The sequence below is a fragment of the Sinocyclocheilus rhinocerous genome, unplaced genomic scaffold (genome assembly GCF_001515625.1).
Source record: "Sinocyclocheilus rhinocerous isolate Xijiao unplaced genomic scaffold, SAMN03320098_v1.1 scaffold1268, whole genome shotgun sequence".
Lineage (NCBI taxonomy): Eukaryota > Metazoa > Chordata > Actinopteri > Cypriniformes > Cyprinidae > Sinocyclocheilus > Sinocyclocheilus rhinocerous.
This window is the reverse complement of record NW_015664016.1, coordinates 2,253,916-2,264,761: the sequence shown is the minus strand read 5'-3', so window position 1 is coordinate 2,264,761 and position 10,846 is coordinate 2,253,916. Positions and strand designations below refer to the sequence as shown.

At 37.8% G+C, this 10,846-nt stretch overlaps 2 protein-coding genes across 2 annotated transcripts; both read right to left on the bottom strand.

The window, feature by feature from the left end:
- Positions 1 to 1,310: 1,310 nt before the first annotated feature.
- Positions 1,311 to 6,442, bottom strand: pnn (pinin, desmosome associated protein). The gene is made up of 9 exons (XM_016539753.1): positions 6,275 to 6,442; positions 5,161 to 5,232; positions 5,010 to 5,078; positions 4,826 to 4,901; positions 4,636 to 4,730; positions 4,435 to 4,510; positions 4,013 to 4,168; positions 3,755 to 3,893; positions 1,311 to 2,973 (listed from the first exon to the last, which is right to left on the bottom strand). Exons 1-9 carry the CDS (start codon positions 6,385 to 6,387, stop codon positions 1,769 to 1,771), a joined length of 2,001 nt encoding a protein of 666 aa, XP_016395239.1. The 5' UTR covers positions 6,388 to 6,442; the 3' UTR covers positions 1,311 to 1,768.
- A 503-nt stretch (positions 6,443 to 6,945) lies between these two features.
- Positions 6,946 to 10,003, bottom strand: LOC107729281 (gem-associated protein 2-like). Its single transcript, XM_016539742.1, has 10 exons — positions 9,729 to 10,003; positions 9,104 to 9,188; positions 8,930 to 9,019; positions 8,754 to 8,813; positions 8,139 to 8,252; positions 7,945 to 7,989; positions 7,783 to 7,851; positions 7,491 to 7,601; positions 7,282 to 7,340; positions 6,946 to 7,186 (listed from the first exon to the last, which is right to left on the bottom strand). The coding sequence occupies exons 1-10, from the start codon at positions 9,845 to 9,847 to the stop codon at positions 7,150 to 7,152; spliced, it is 789 nt and encodes a 262-aa protein (XP_016395228.1). The 5' UTR covers positions 9,848 to 10,003; the 3' UTR covers positions 6,946 to 7,149.
- Positions 10,004 to 10,846: the final 843 nt, after the last annotated feature.

Genomic DNA, 10,846 nt, shown 5'->3' with positions numbered 1-10,846 from the left:
AATTCTTTAAAAATCCTACAATGTGATTTTCTGGATTTTTTTTTCTCATTTTGTCTCTCATAGTTGAGGTATACCTATGATGAAAATTACAGGCCTCTCTCATCTTTTTAAGTGGGAGAACTTGCACAATTGGTGGCTGACTAAATACTTTTTTTCCCCACTGTATATAGCTTTATTTCTCTTCTACTGTGACTATTGGTGTATGTTGAGAATAGTTCTCAAATGTAATTGTTTATGAGGAATAAGAAGTCGTAATTTGTTCTAGTTAGATACTTGTTTATCCAAAGAAGGCCCATTCTTGCAAATGGAAGGCTAGAGTGCATATCCATTTACAAACATAGTTATATATCCATTTCAATATGGCCAAGTTTGAGATGAGAAGAAATTTTATGCACAGATGCATTGATGTTGAGTGTAACTGTGTGGAAACAACCGGATACTCATTCAGCTGACAAAAACACTGCAGAAGACCTGGGGGAAAGACAGTATGTTCTCGTGGTGTTTTGCAAAGCACTACTGCCACCATGAGGTGAGGAACAGAACATGTTACTAAAATTAATAAATATATACATTGAATCTTCCTTAAGGCTGAATTTTACAAGTTCATGACACAAGCAATTACTTTTAACTTCTGAATAGGTACAATCTTGCCTCATTGGGTTTGAACCAACAGGAACATTTAGCCACTGGATCTTAAGTTTAGAAGCTTCTACCCATTTCCCCCAATCAGAAAATAATTAATTGAAGGGTTTAGAATAAAAGAAACCATGTTTGTATTGATTATTGTATTTTTTCTGCATTGATCTTGTATTGACTCGTATCAAGTTATTAGTTGTGATTATTATCTAAATAAGACCAGTAATTGGTCTTAAATGGGGTCATAAGAGTCCAGATTTACTCAGCTGCTCATTAGAAGAGTTGCAAACAAAGCAATTTCCAAAAAACAAAAAGGGGGGATTTTGTTTGCAAAAAGAAATTTCAAACCAAGAACACATTCTTTTCTTTAGATTTTGTTTCATTTAAATGAAACACTTTGAAATCTGCGGTTTTAAAATAGGATTTAATGTGTTAGGTTTAAGAAGCAAAATTTTTAGAAATGACCATGTTCAACTAAATTTAAATTCAGCATAAATGTTTCAGTTTTGTCATTATACTGAAAACATTCAAAGTGTTGTCTGCATACACAATTTCAAGTGATAAGATTACATTTCAAACACGCAAATAAAAACAAGAACGGATACATGAAGAGAAATAGTCTTTAATGTCTTTTTTTTCTCTGTTAATGAGTGATTTATACAAACAAAACAAAAAAACAGACAATTTTGCTTCACCAACAAAAGAACTGCATCACTGTAAGATACGGTCAAAATGGATGCTTTTACTTTTATATTTACTGAATGTTAAAAATCACATTAGTATGGCGTCGCATAACTGAAAACATCAGTGGCTAAGCTACTGTATGACAGGAACTGGCAACACCGTGGTGGAACAGATGAAGGATCAGCACAAGAAGCACATTTCGTCAGATAATGTGGAAGGTCTGAAGGTCGTTCAGAGTGATGGTTCTAAAAAGCAGTTTATAAATCTTAAAAATTCCAAGAGACACTGAAATAACCAGTTGCCAGACGAAACTAGAAGAAAAAAAGATTGGGAGATGGAGAATTCAAAAGTAAAACCCACTCAAGAAGAACAGCAAGGCAACAGCACCTCAAAAAACTAGGGTAACCACACAATGGCCTTGAAGAAACTATGCAAGACTGGCATCTTTTCAACGCCGATCCTTCCGATCAGACTTCCGATCCCTCTCGTTTCTGGAGGACCTCCTCCCTGACCTGCTTCCTTCCGAACTCGTCCTCTTCCTGTCAGGTTTGGAGTTCTTGTCTTTGGAGCCCTTGCTTTCTCGTCCACTGCCTTTTGAGGACTTGTGTCCTCTCTCACTGCCGCTCTTTCTGCGCTCCCTGTCCGACGGTCTCCGGTGGCGTTTGTGGTCTCGGCCGTCTCTATCCCTGCCGCGACTACGGGAGCGTGAACTGGAAGACGACGAGGAGGAGCCAGAGGAACTGCTACTGGAGCCACTGGAAGAGGAGCTGGATCCACTGGAGGAGGAGCTTGAAGAGGAACTGGAAGAAGAACTGCTACTTCGGCTCTTGCTCCTCTTGGCACGGACTTTGGCCCGTCCACGAGCCTCATCGGTCTCCTCGCTAGCTTCCTTTGTGTCTACCTTGGCTTCTTGTGGTTGGACTGATGGTTCTTGGCTTTGCTCTTGAGGGATTTCTGTGTCAGGTTCAAGCTGTGTCTGTTGGGTCTCAGGCGCTGTGTCATCTTGTTTGGTGTCATGTTCCGTCACGCTAGGGGTCGGGACGTCCAGTTGAGGCTCTTTACACTCCTCAGGCTGTATTTCCATGTGGCTTTCGGGGGTTTGCTGAGAGTCTGTTACAACGTCCTGCTGAGTCTCGTTCTCGGTCTCTTGCTCTTCCTCCTTTTGCACATTACCTACCTCTTCAACTGTGGCTTCTGGACTCTCAACCTGCAACTTACCCTGTGCCTCATCTTCCCTCACAACTTCTGTAACCTCCATCTGCTCTTCCCCCTCTTCCTTAGCCTCACTTGTTCCTACATCCTCCTCCTCGTCCTCCTCCTCATCTTCCTCCTCTGCCTTCTGCTCACTCTCCTCGTGTTTATCCTTCTCACTCTGCTCCTGCTCTTGATTCCCCTCCCTCTCCCTAATCTCTGAGCTCTCCTCTCCTTCCTCCTCGACTACATCTTCCTCCTCGTCCTCCATCTCCACATCATGCCTGTTACCTGTCCGCCCTACTCCAACCTTACCCTCCTCTTGATCTTCTTTCTTCGTCTCTTCAGCCCGACGGCTATCCTCCATTTCTCTGTCACCTGTCCTCTGGGACTGACGCCTTGGCCGAGCCTCCATTTTGTTGAGTTGCTCTGCAAAGGCTTCACGTCTCTCATCAAACACACCTTGGAAATTGAGTGGGGGGGAACCAATCATGAGATTTAAAAATCAATGGTGAAAAAAGGTAGAAAAGAGATAGATTGTGTGTAGATAATAAAGGCAAAGTCTTTTAGTAAAAAGTCTTAATTGAATACATAATTTTACAAGAATTAGCTAAATATAGTTTGAAATCATTTAAGATGGAATATAGCATGTCACACCATGGTACGTCCACTTCTGTGTTCAAACAATAAAACACACAGCTTGGTTCATTTAATCCAGATTTTTACTGTGTTTTAGTTGTTAAATACTAGTGGTGGATTTTTTTTATTGCCCGATGCCAATATCTTAGACTAGAGCATGGTGTCCAACATTAAACCGACATATAGGTTATCACTCATTTAATTTAAGTATAGCAATCAACATGCTGTGATAAAATTACTAATATAATATTTACTAAATAGTTTGAAAATTATATATTTTTTTAAAGATGGAAACTTATGAATAGAAAAGGTAATCAGTGCAACCAACATTATACTTATTATTATAAATTAGATGATCACAAAACAAAATGAAAAATTTCCATTAAAAAAAAAACAACAACATGGTAAATGCAGGAGTGCAAGGATGCATTTTGCACTATAAATGCATGTTACGGACCACACAAAACGTAAATAGCAGGTGTAAACAAGGTCTAAAATATATACAAATCTATACTGAATCTATACAAAAAGAGGAAGACAGCAGAAGCCAATCAATAAAAAAAAGGGGAACTGAGAACTTAAAACTTATCAAAATTGAACTTACCATTTAATTTTTTCTGAGACTCCTCCAGGAGCTTTTGAGTAGCGGAGCACATTCGCCCGGGCAGGTAGAAGATTGGTGGCTTGGTCTTCGTGCGAATGAACTTGATGAGCTTTGAATTATGTGCATTCCACTCTTCTTGCTGAAACATGAGAACACCATAATGCATGGAAAATTTAGACCAAGAACAGTCTATCCAAATAAAACTTCTGCAGGTATACAATAAAAGAGCTGCTGTCTCCCTGCAGCTGTGAGACATACCAGTTGAGCGAGCTCCACTTTGTGCTCCAGCAGCCGCAGCTCTGTTTGTTTGGCACGTCTTTCTTCAAAGAGCTCTCTCCTTTCACTCTCAACTTTTTTACGCTCCTGTTCTGCCTGCACTTCCAATTTCTGCTCAATTTCTTGGCGTCTTTTTAACTGGAGGGGGGGAAAACATGAAGTTTTAAAATTAAAGCAGCACTTTGTTTCAGATGTGGTTTGACTGTGTTGTGTGCAATTCGCTGACTCTATCTCAACTTGAATTGAATACAAATAACGTGGGTTGGGAATAATTCAGCTTTGAGGACCAGATGAGAAAAATAATATTCTTTATTCTAGACAAATATGTCAAAGGCACTGCCTCACAAAGGAAACAAAAAAATAGGACACAAAGCATGTTTTTTTAATTCATAGCATATACCCACCCGCTCTGTGGACACAGTAGACTCCTGCTTAAACTTTTGCAATGTTCCCATCAATAGGCCAAACATGCGCCGGTTTCTGAATGAGCAGATAAAACAGTTAAGTTCCAGGTTTAATTAGCCATTCAAGCAAATTTGTGGTGAAAAAACAAGGAAATAAATTATAAAAAGCTTTTCAGACAATGCCCAAGTCAATAGCAGTACCTCTGCTTTCCTCTCTCATCCATTGTCTGATCTTGAATAAGATCTCGGCGCGTACGTTCTTTGGAGGTAGCAACCACAGATGACTGCAACGCTGGCTGTAGATAAAAAAAAAAAAGAGCAAGGATATGTTAAAAACATAAGCAGACAAATCTACATAAGTGGGGGGAAAAAAAACATTTAGTCTGCATACTTTTTTGACATCGTCATCATCCTCAGCGTCGCTGTCATGGCGTGAATCTCTCCTGGCTCGCTGAACCCCTGCCAGCCTAGTTTGGCATAATCAGATTGTAAATACATTTGGAAGCATGCTTAACAGAAATGAACTTATTTCATAACATATCTAGAAATCAGGTAATCGGTAAGCGATGCCCCACCTCAAGAGTGCCCCTTCGATGTCTCTCTGTTTGGCTGGGGGTCCTCCACCACTATCTGAGAGTGCACGCCTGATAAGGGTTGACAGACATTGAGAATAAATCCAACATGAAATTACTACAAGCACTTGCTAACATAAGAACAGATTCTTACCTCAGCAAATTGATTCCACGCCCCCTACCTCCACCTGGGCCTGTGATGGTAAGTCTCCTATTTTGACCCGGTCTAGAAAAAGGCAAAAGGTGGAAGATGCAGAGTTAATAATTATACCTTTATATAAAAGAACAGACCCAACTATGACTGTACGACTTCTTGCTCAGCTACGTACGCAAGCTTCTCAGTTACATAGTCTAGGTCAGTGGATATTAATATTTAATATATAGTCACAGACATGGACAACACTAAATATAGATAATTTAGTAATTCCAGACCCAATTAATTGATGGTTTATGCTTTTCAACTTATTTTTAAATAATCATGTTCAACAGCCAAAATAGATTTTTGTCCAATCAAATCCTCTGTAGAATGAGACTGACCTGCCCCCTTAATACCAGCTGACACATAGCAAATCACGTCCATTGCTGTTACATACTTAAAGCCTATTGGCTATTTAAAAATAAATAAATAAATAAAAAGTCTTTCCAATCCGGTCCAGGCAACATGTTGCCAATAAACATGCACTTCTAAAGCTATATGGGGGATCTTTAAGAACATTTTTGTTACTTTAATAAGACAAACAATTACGGTACTGTTTTGTGTCGCTGCTATCCAAAGCAAAGTTCTTGAAGCAAATCCACTAACACACCTCACTTCCCATTCAAACAAAGCAGGAGGTCCCTGCAGGACTCATGTATCACCTTTGCCAACAGTTAAACTCTAAAGATAAATCTTCGAAGAGAACCTTGTTTTTAATTTGATTAACACGATACCGAGGCTAGATTTAAAACCAGCCTTCATTATGAAGAAATGAAGCGCAGAATGGGTTTTCTGAGGCGTGTCATTGTGCTTTCAAACACAAACTGCGGACTTGCTGCTAGCTTTCTAGCATATTTATTTATGGCGGCCTGGGTGATATACATAACTGTGAGATATCACTGCACAGATATAAAAATTAATTAGTGTAATATATCGTTGTTTTAACCCCTGAAATGAAACACACGTGATTCTTTAGCTTGCGAGCTAGACGCAGTCTAAGCTTGCTAACAGGCCCTGGCTTATTTTCCCCCCAAACAAATGTTACTGATTAAAACGCTTCATTAAGTAATACCTTAATTCGCTCGGATCTCTGCCGGTTAGTTTTCGAATATTTTCGTCCACGCTCTTTAAGCTTTCCTTGGCTTTTTCCAGCTGGTCTTGCAAACTTCGCACGACCACCGCCATCTTGCGCTTCGTCTTCCAGCAGCGCGTGGAGCGTCGTGCACGCGCTCGGATCACGTGCGGTCCTGTAATATTACAGGTGGCGCGCAAGAACCGCCCTTGATTGACAGGATCACCGTTAAATGACAAATTCATTCATTTCAGTGCCAGGCTGTTGTATGCAACTATGTTTTTGTGTCCCAAAGTAAATTTTTTACCCCTCATTGCAACATTTGTTATATCAGATTTTCCTATGGCTGCTATAACACTTGCCATTGCCACATATAACAGGGTTACAAACGTCTCTTGTTTTTTCAGTCATGAAAAATATTACAAATAATAATAATAATTATTATTATTATTATTATTTTGGACAGACAGGTTCTTGAAAAATCTTGTCTCTTTATCTTGCATACCACATCTATGACATCTATCTATCTATCTATCTATATTTTTTAATAAAAATAAGGATGATTTTTAGTGAGTTCTTTAATAAATCTGAAATGGTTTTATTTAGCAGACGCAGCACACCACCAGCATGACAATGAAATACCAAAAGGCCAAAGATGTTTACATTTTATGTCAGAAATTAAGTTTTATTTGACAATAAAAATGCTTTAAAGGACAGTAATTTATAGTTGTAACAGGTGTACTTCAATATTACATGGAACCCAATGCAATTGGCTTGTATAGTCCTTTACAAAATCTCATGAGAATCTCTCATGATTCCTTTCACGCACATGAATTTTCTTCACAAAGGCCCCTCCGTCTGTTTCCAAGTTCTTCTCATTCTTTGTCAGCCAAATCATTTTGCTCAAAATACCTTTAATAGACAGGAGTGTGATTATACTTCATAAGGACACCTGCACATATTTCAGGGAACCCTAAATCTGTCTATAACAGCACCATGTCAGTTACCTGGCAACAATACAAATCATCAAGTTAAGAGCTGACAAACGATCGTCATCTTTGCTCTCCTGGAAGAGAAAAATAATATACAGTCTATTTTAAGCAACCTATTTTAGGCTGTCAACAAACAAGCCTTCACCTGTGCAACTGCAACAGAAGCCAGGGAGAAAATAATGATAGCCCAGCTTTTCATTCAGAGCAAACCAAAAGGTGTTTACCAGATTGGCACGCACTGCAGAGCACCGTCTTGCCAACTGTCTGATAAGGGAATGTGCTTCAGGAAGCAGCGGTTTCTCAAGGCACGCTAGTAATGCATAAAGCCATCTGCCCTGTGAAGATGAATGTGCAACGTACAGCTAAACTGAAATACAGTTCAATAATACCATTAAATTTTATTGGGAAAAAATGCAAAACATACAATTTATTAGTGACAAAGAAATAAATATTTTACCTTTTCTTTAAATATATTCATGTATATTGAATGTGACACAATAGAGAAATTGGACTTACCAGTTGTGGTACAAAGTCTCTCTCCTCAAACCAATTGATTAAATAATCAAGCACAGCTGAAATGGTTGACTGAATAGGGAATGCAATGCAATGACAATTAAATATTAAAATCTGTGAATTATATGTGAATAATAATCACTTCTGCTGTCAAATGGCAGTTACCTGGTTTAGTTTGCTGACAATGCTTAGGAATGGTGGGAAACCAGTCTGATATAAAGAGATTCAAGAACATCAAATCATGGCAGAATGCTCACATTTTGTAATAATAAATCTACTCAATGTAATCTACTTATACTGACAACCATTATCACAGTGTGTTGATAATCTTATAAGGGGGGAATTATTATTATTATTACCTTGATATAATCAAGACTCAGGTTAACTTTGTCTTCTTCTTTCAGCTGGATGTCAAGGCAAACATTCTCACCCAAGCAGAACCTCTTCCATCCATCCTCATCCTCCATTTTGGGCTAAAGTGGGGAGAAGACTTTGCTTTTAAAGCAACTTTTTCATCATTTAATCAAAAGTACAGTAACTGAATGTACTACAGGATTGTAACGTACAAGTATGTTTTATGTGAGTGGAACGAGTCGTTTTAGGGGGGCGTGGCAGAGTCTTAACTTTGATAAAGAATATCTCTTTGGTTTTGAGACTTTAGTCTTTGCAACTTCAGGGATCTTATCTATGCACAATCAGCTTGTAACACTCCAAACAGAAAGGAAAACTTGAAATCGCATCATATGACCCCTTTAATGTCTGTGTAATGTAATGTTTATGTGAGCCTATTGTGTAATGTGTGGAATTTTGTATTTGTGATTGTAAGATATATCGTGTGGATTGCGTGTATGCAACTGTTTAATGGTATGTTGATTGTTTGTTGAATAATTGCAAACATTTCAGACTCAGTCTGACAATAAAGTATCATATCATATCATATCATATGTCTTCTGTCCAGATATCAGTTGCCTTACCATGACAACATTATCATCCAAAAACTGAGATTTCCAATGCTGACGATGTTTGTTAACACTCTGAAAAAAAGAAGAAAAAAAGAGTTATATTAATAGTTCTTAATTAAAAAGCAAACAGACAAATGCTAGATACTATTGCATAAGTACTTGTACAAGTAAAAGTTAAAATTGCACACCTGTCTGACTTCTGAAAATTTGCTGACTTGTTGTTGCTGCCATTTCAAGCAGGGAGAGAAACCCTGAGGTGCGGCCAGACAACCTGTGATCTGTTAAAAAAAAAAAAAAGCTAAATTATTACACACATAACAAGTTTTACAATTTAATAGCCACTGTTCACTTGTCACACTCACAGACACATTCACAGATTGTTTCATCTTCAGCTTCTTTGGATCAATTTGTGCCACAACAACATCTGGGCACAGAGACGCTTCCCTCCTGTAAAAAACATAATGCAACTTTATTAATTTTTACAATGAGCATCTAAAAAATCATTAGACAATAAACAAACAAAAGTATTTTTTAAAACATGTTAGAAAGCAACAAAAATATAAAACCAAGTGATAAAGTACAACGTTTTGTAACCAGATTTTCATTTTAAAAAATGCCCCGTTTCGTACAGACTTAATTTCTCGATATTAATAATGAAATGTCTTTTTACTTTTGCAATGGAATATGACTAAATATACACAAGTTAAATCATGCATATCATTAAATTTAACTTGGAAAAAAAAAGTAGGCCTATCTCAAAGCACACTATATCACTGAGAATTTTCCCAAATCAATATTTAATTTTCTTTTGCATTGGTTTTGAATTTTATGAATATTATTTTAATTTCAAATTTATTATTTTCTGTTTCAATACGATTAGAACTTCATATGTATGTACTGCACGTATGTAAAGCACAATGGTGCTTAAATAAAGTTCTACATAACGTCTGTTTTAAAACCTAAAAGAATAAATGAAGAATGACTTACTGGACCTGTCTGAGATATTCTTGAGGGTTTCTGGGCGGTTCGTTTGAGTTATATTCCTCTGTGTCGCAGGACTCCACAGGCAGAAGTCTGGGCATCAACTCCTCCACGTCTGACTTCATGTCTTTGCGTTATTTTCTATGCGCAACCATCCAAAACAAATCAATATTGACGAGTCGCTGCTGTACGTCCTCTACATGCTTGTCAACCTCTCCATTTTGAAAACATTGGCCATGATGACGACCAATAGACGCGACGTAACCGTGGTGACTCGCTCGCTAAGATACAGATGGAAAGACGGAAAAGATGTGTAGTGACATCTGTTGTTTAGGAGGAATGTGAAAAGAAATATGAACAGGATAATACAGAAGTTAAATAATCATTTTCTGTTTTATGCCTGCAGTGTATTAGTATTAGTGTCAGAATTGTACGTTTTTAAGGGGCAACATTTGCCACCTGGATGTGATTTCAGGGGCATCTTGATAACTTCATGAGGTAATTATTTTTTCATGAGGGGACAGCAGTGTGTCGGCCATGTTATGTTATGTCAAATAGTGACATGAAATAAAGCATCGAAATCTTATTTATAGACTGATATCTCAAATACAGTTTGTGCCGCTGGCAGAACTTCAGACTCTACAGACCTTTGCTCAGTCAGTCACTCCTATCAGTAATCTCTCCTTTAACAACACTGTAACAGCACTGAGTGAGCTGATGTGTTACCCATATGCATCTTATTTGTCTTATTTTGTTACTCTTGTACTGGAAAGAGCAGTCTGATCTGTTATATTCACTATAATTAAAAAGTTCTGAGCAGTATCTTATTAATCAATTACCGGTGGTTGTTACTGCTCTAATGAAAAACATAAAAATCCTACACTCTTTAAAAAAAAGAAATCCTTATTTAGCATCTATGGATTCATGAAGAACCTTTAACATCCATGGAACCTTTCAACTGCACAACGAGTTACTTTACAGTGCAAAACGTTTCTTTAGATTATTATAGTGGTAAGAGTTTCTTTAGGTTTTTAAGATGTTCTTCACACCAAGTAAAAATGGTTATTTTAGGAACTGTTCACTGAAAGATCCTTTGGAAACCAAACAATGGTTCTTCTATGGCA

Bases quoted from the DNA above. Each gene is read 5' to 3' on its own strand.
- pnn (XM_016539753.1), bottom strand. From the start codon at position 6,387: ATGGCGGTGGTCGTGCGAAGTTTGCAAGACCAGCTGGAAAAAGCCAAG. The intron at 4,731-4,825 runs GTATGCAGACTA...TTTTATCTACAG, and splicing joins ATGATGACGATGTCAAAAAA to CCAGCGTTGCAGTCATCTGT. The intron at 2,974-3,754 runs GTAAGTTCAATT...TCAATTTCCAAG, and splicing joins GTCTCAGAAAAAATTAAATG to GTGTGTTTGATGAGAGACGT.
- LOC107729281 (XM_016539742.1), bottom strand. From the start codon at position 9,847: ATGAAGTCAGACGTGGAGGAGTTGATGCCCAGACTTCTGCCTGTGGAG. The intron at 7,852-7,944 runs GTAACTGCCATT...TTCCCTATTCAG, and splicing joins TTGTCAGCAAACTAAACCAG to TCAACCATTTCAGCTGTGCT. The intron at 7,341-7,490 runs GTAAACACCTTT...TTTCTCTTCCAG, and splicing joins CTGCAGTGCGTGCCAATCTG to GAGAGCAAAGATGACGATCG.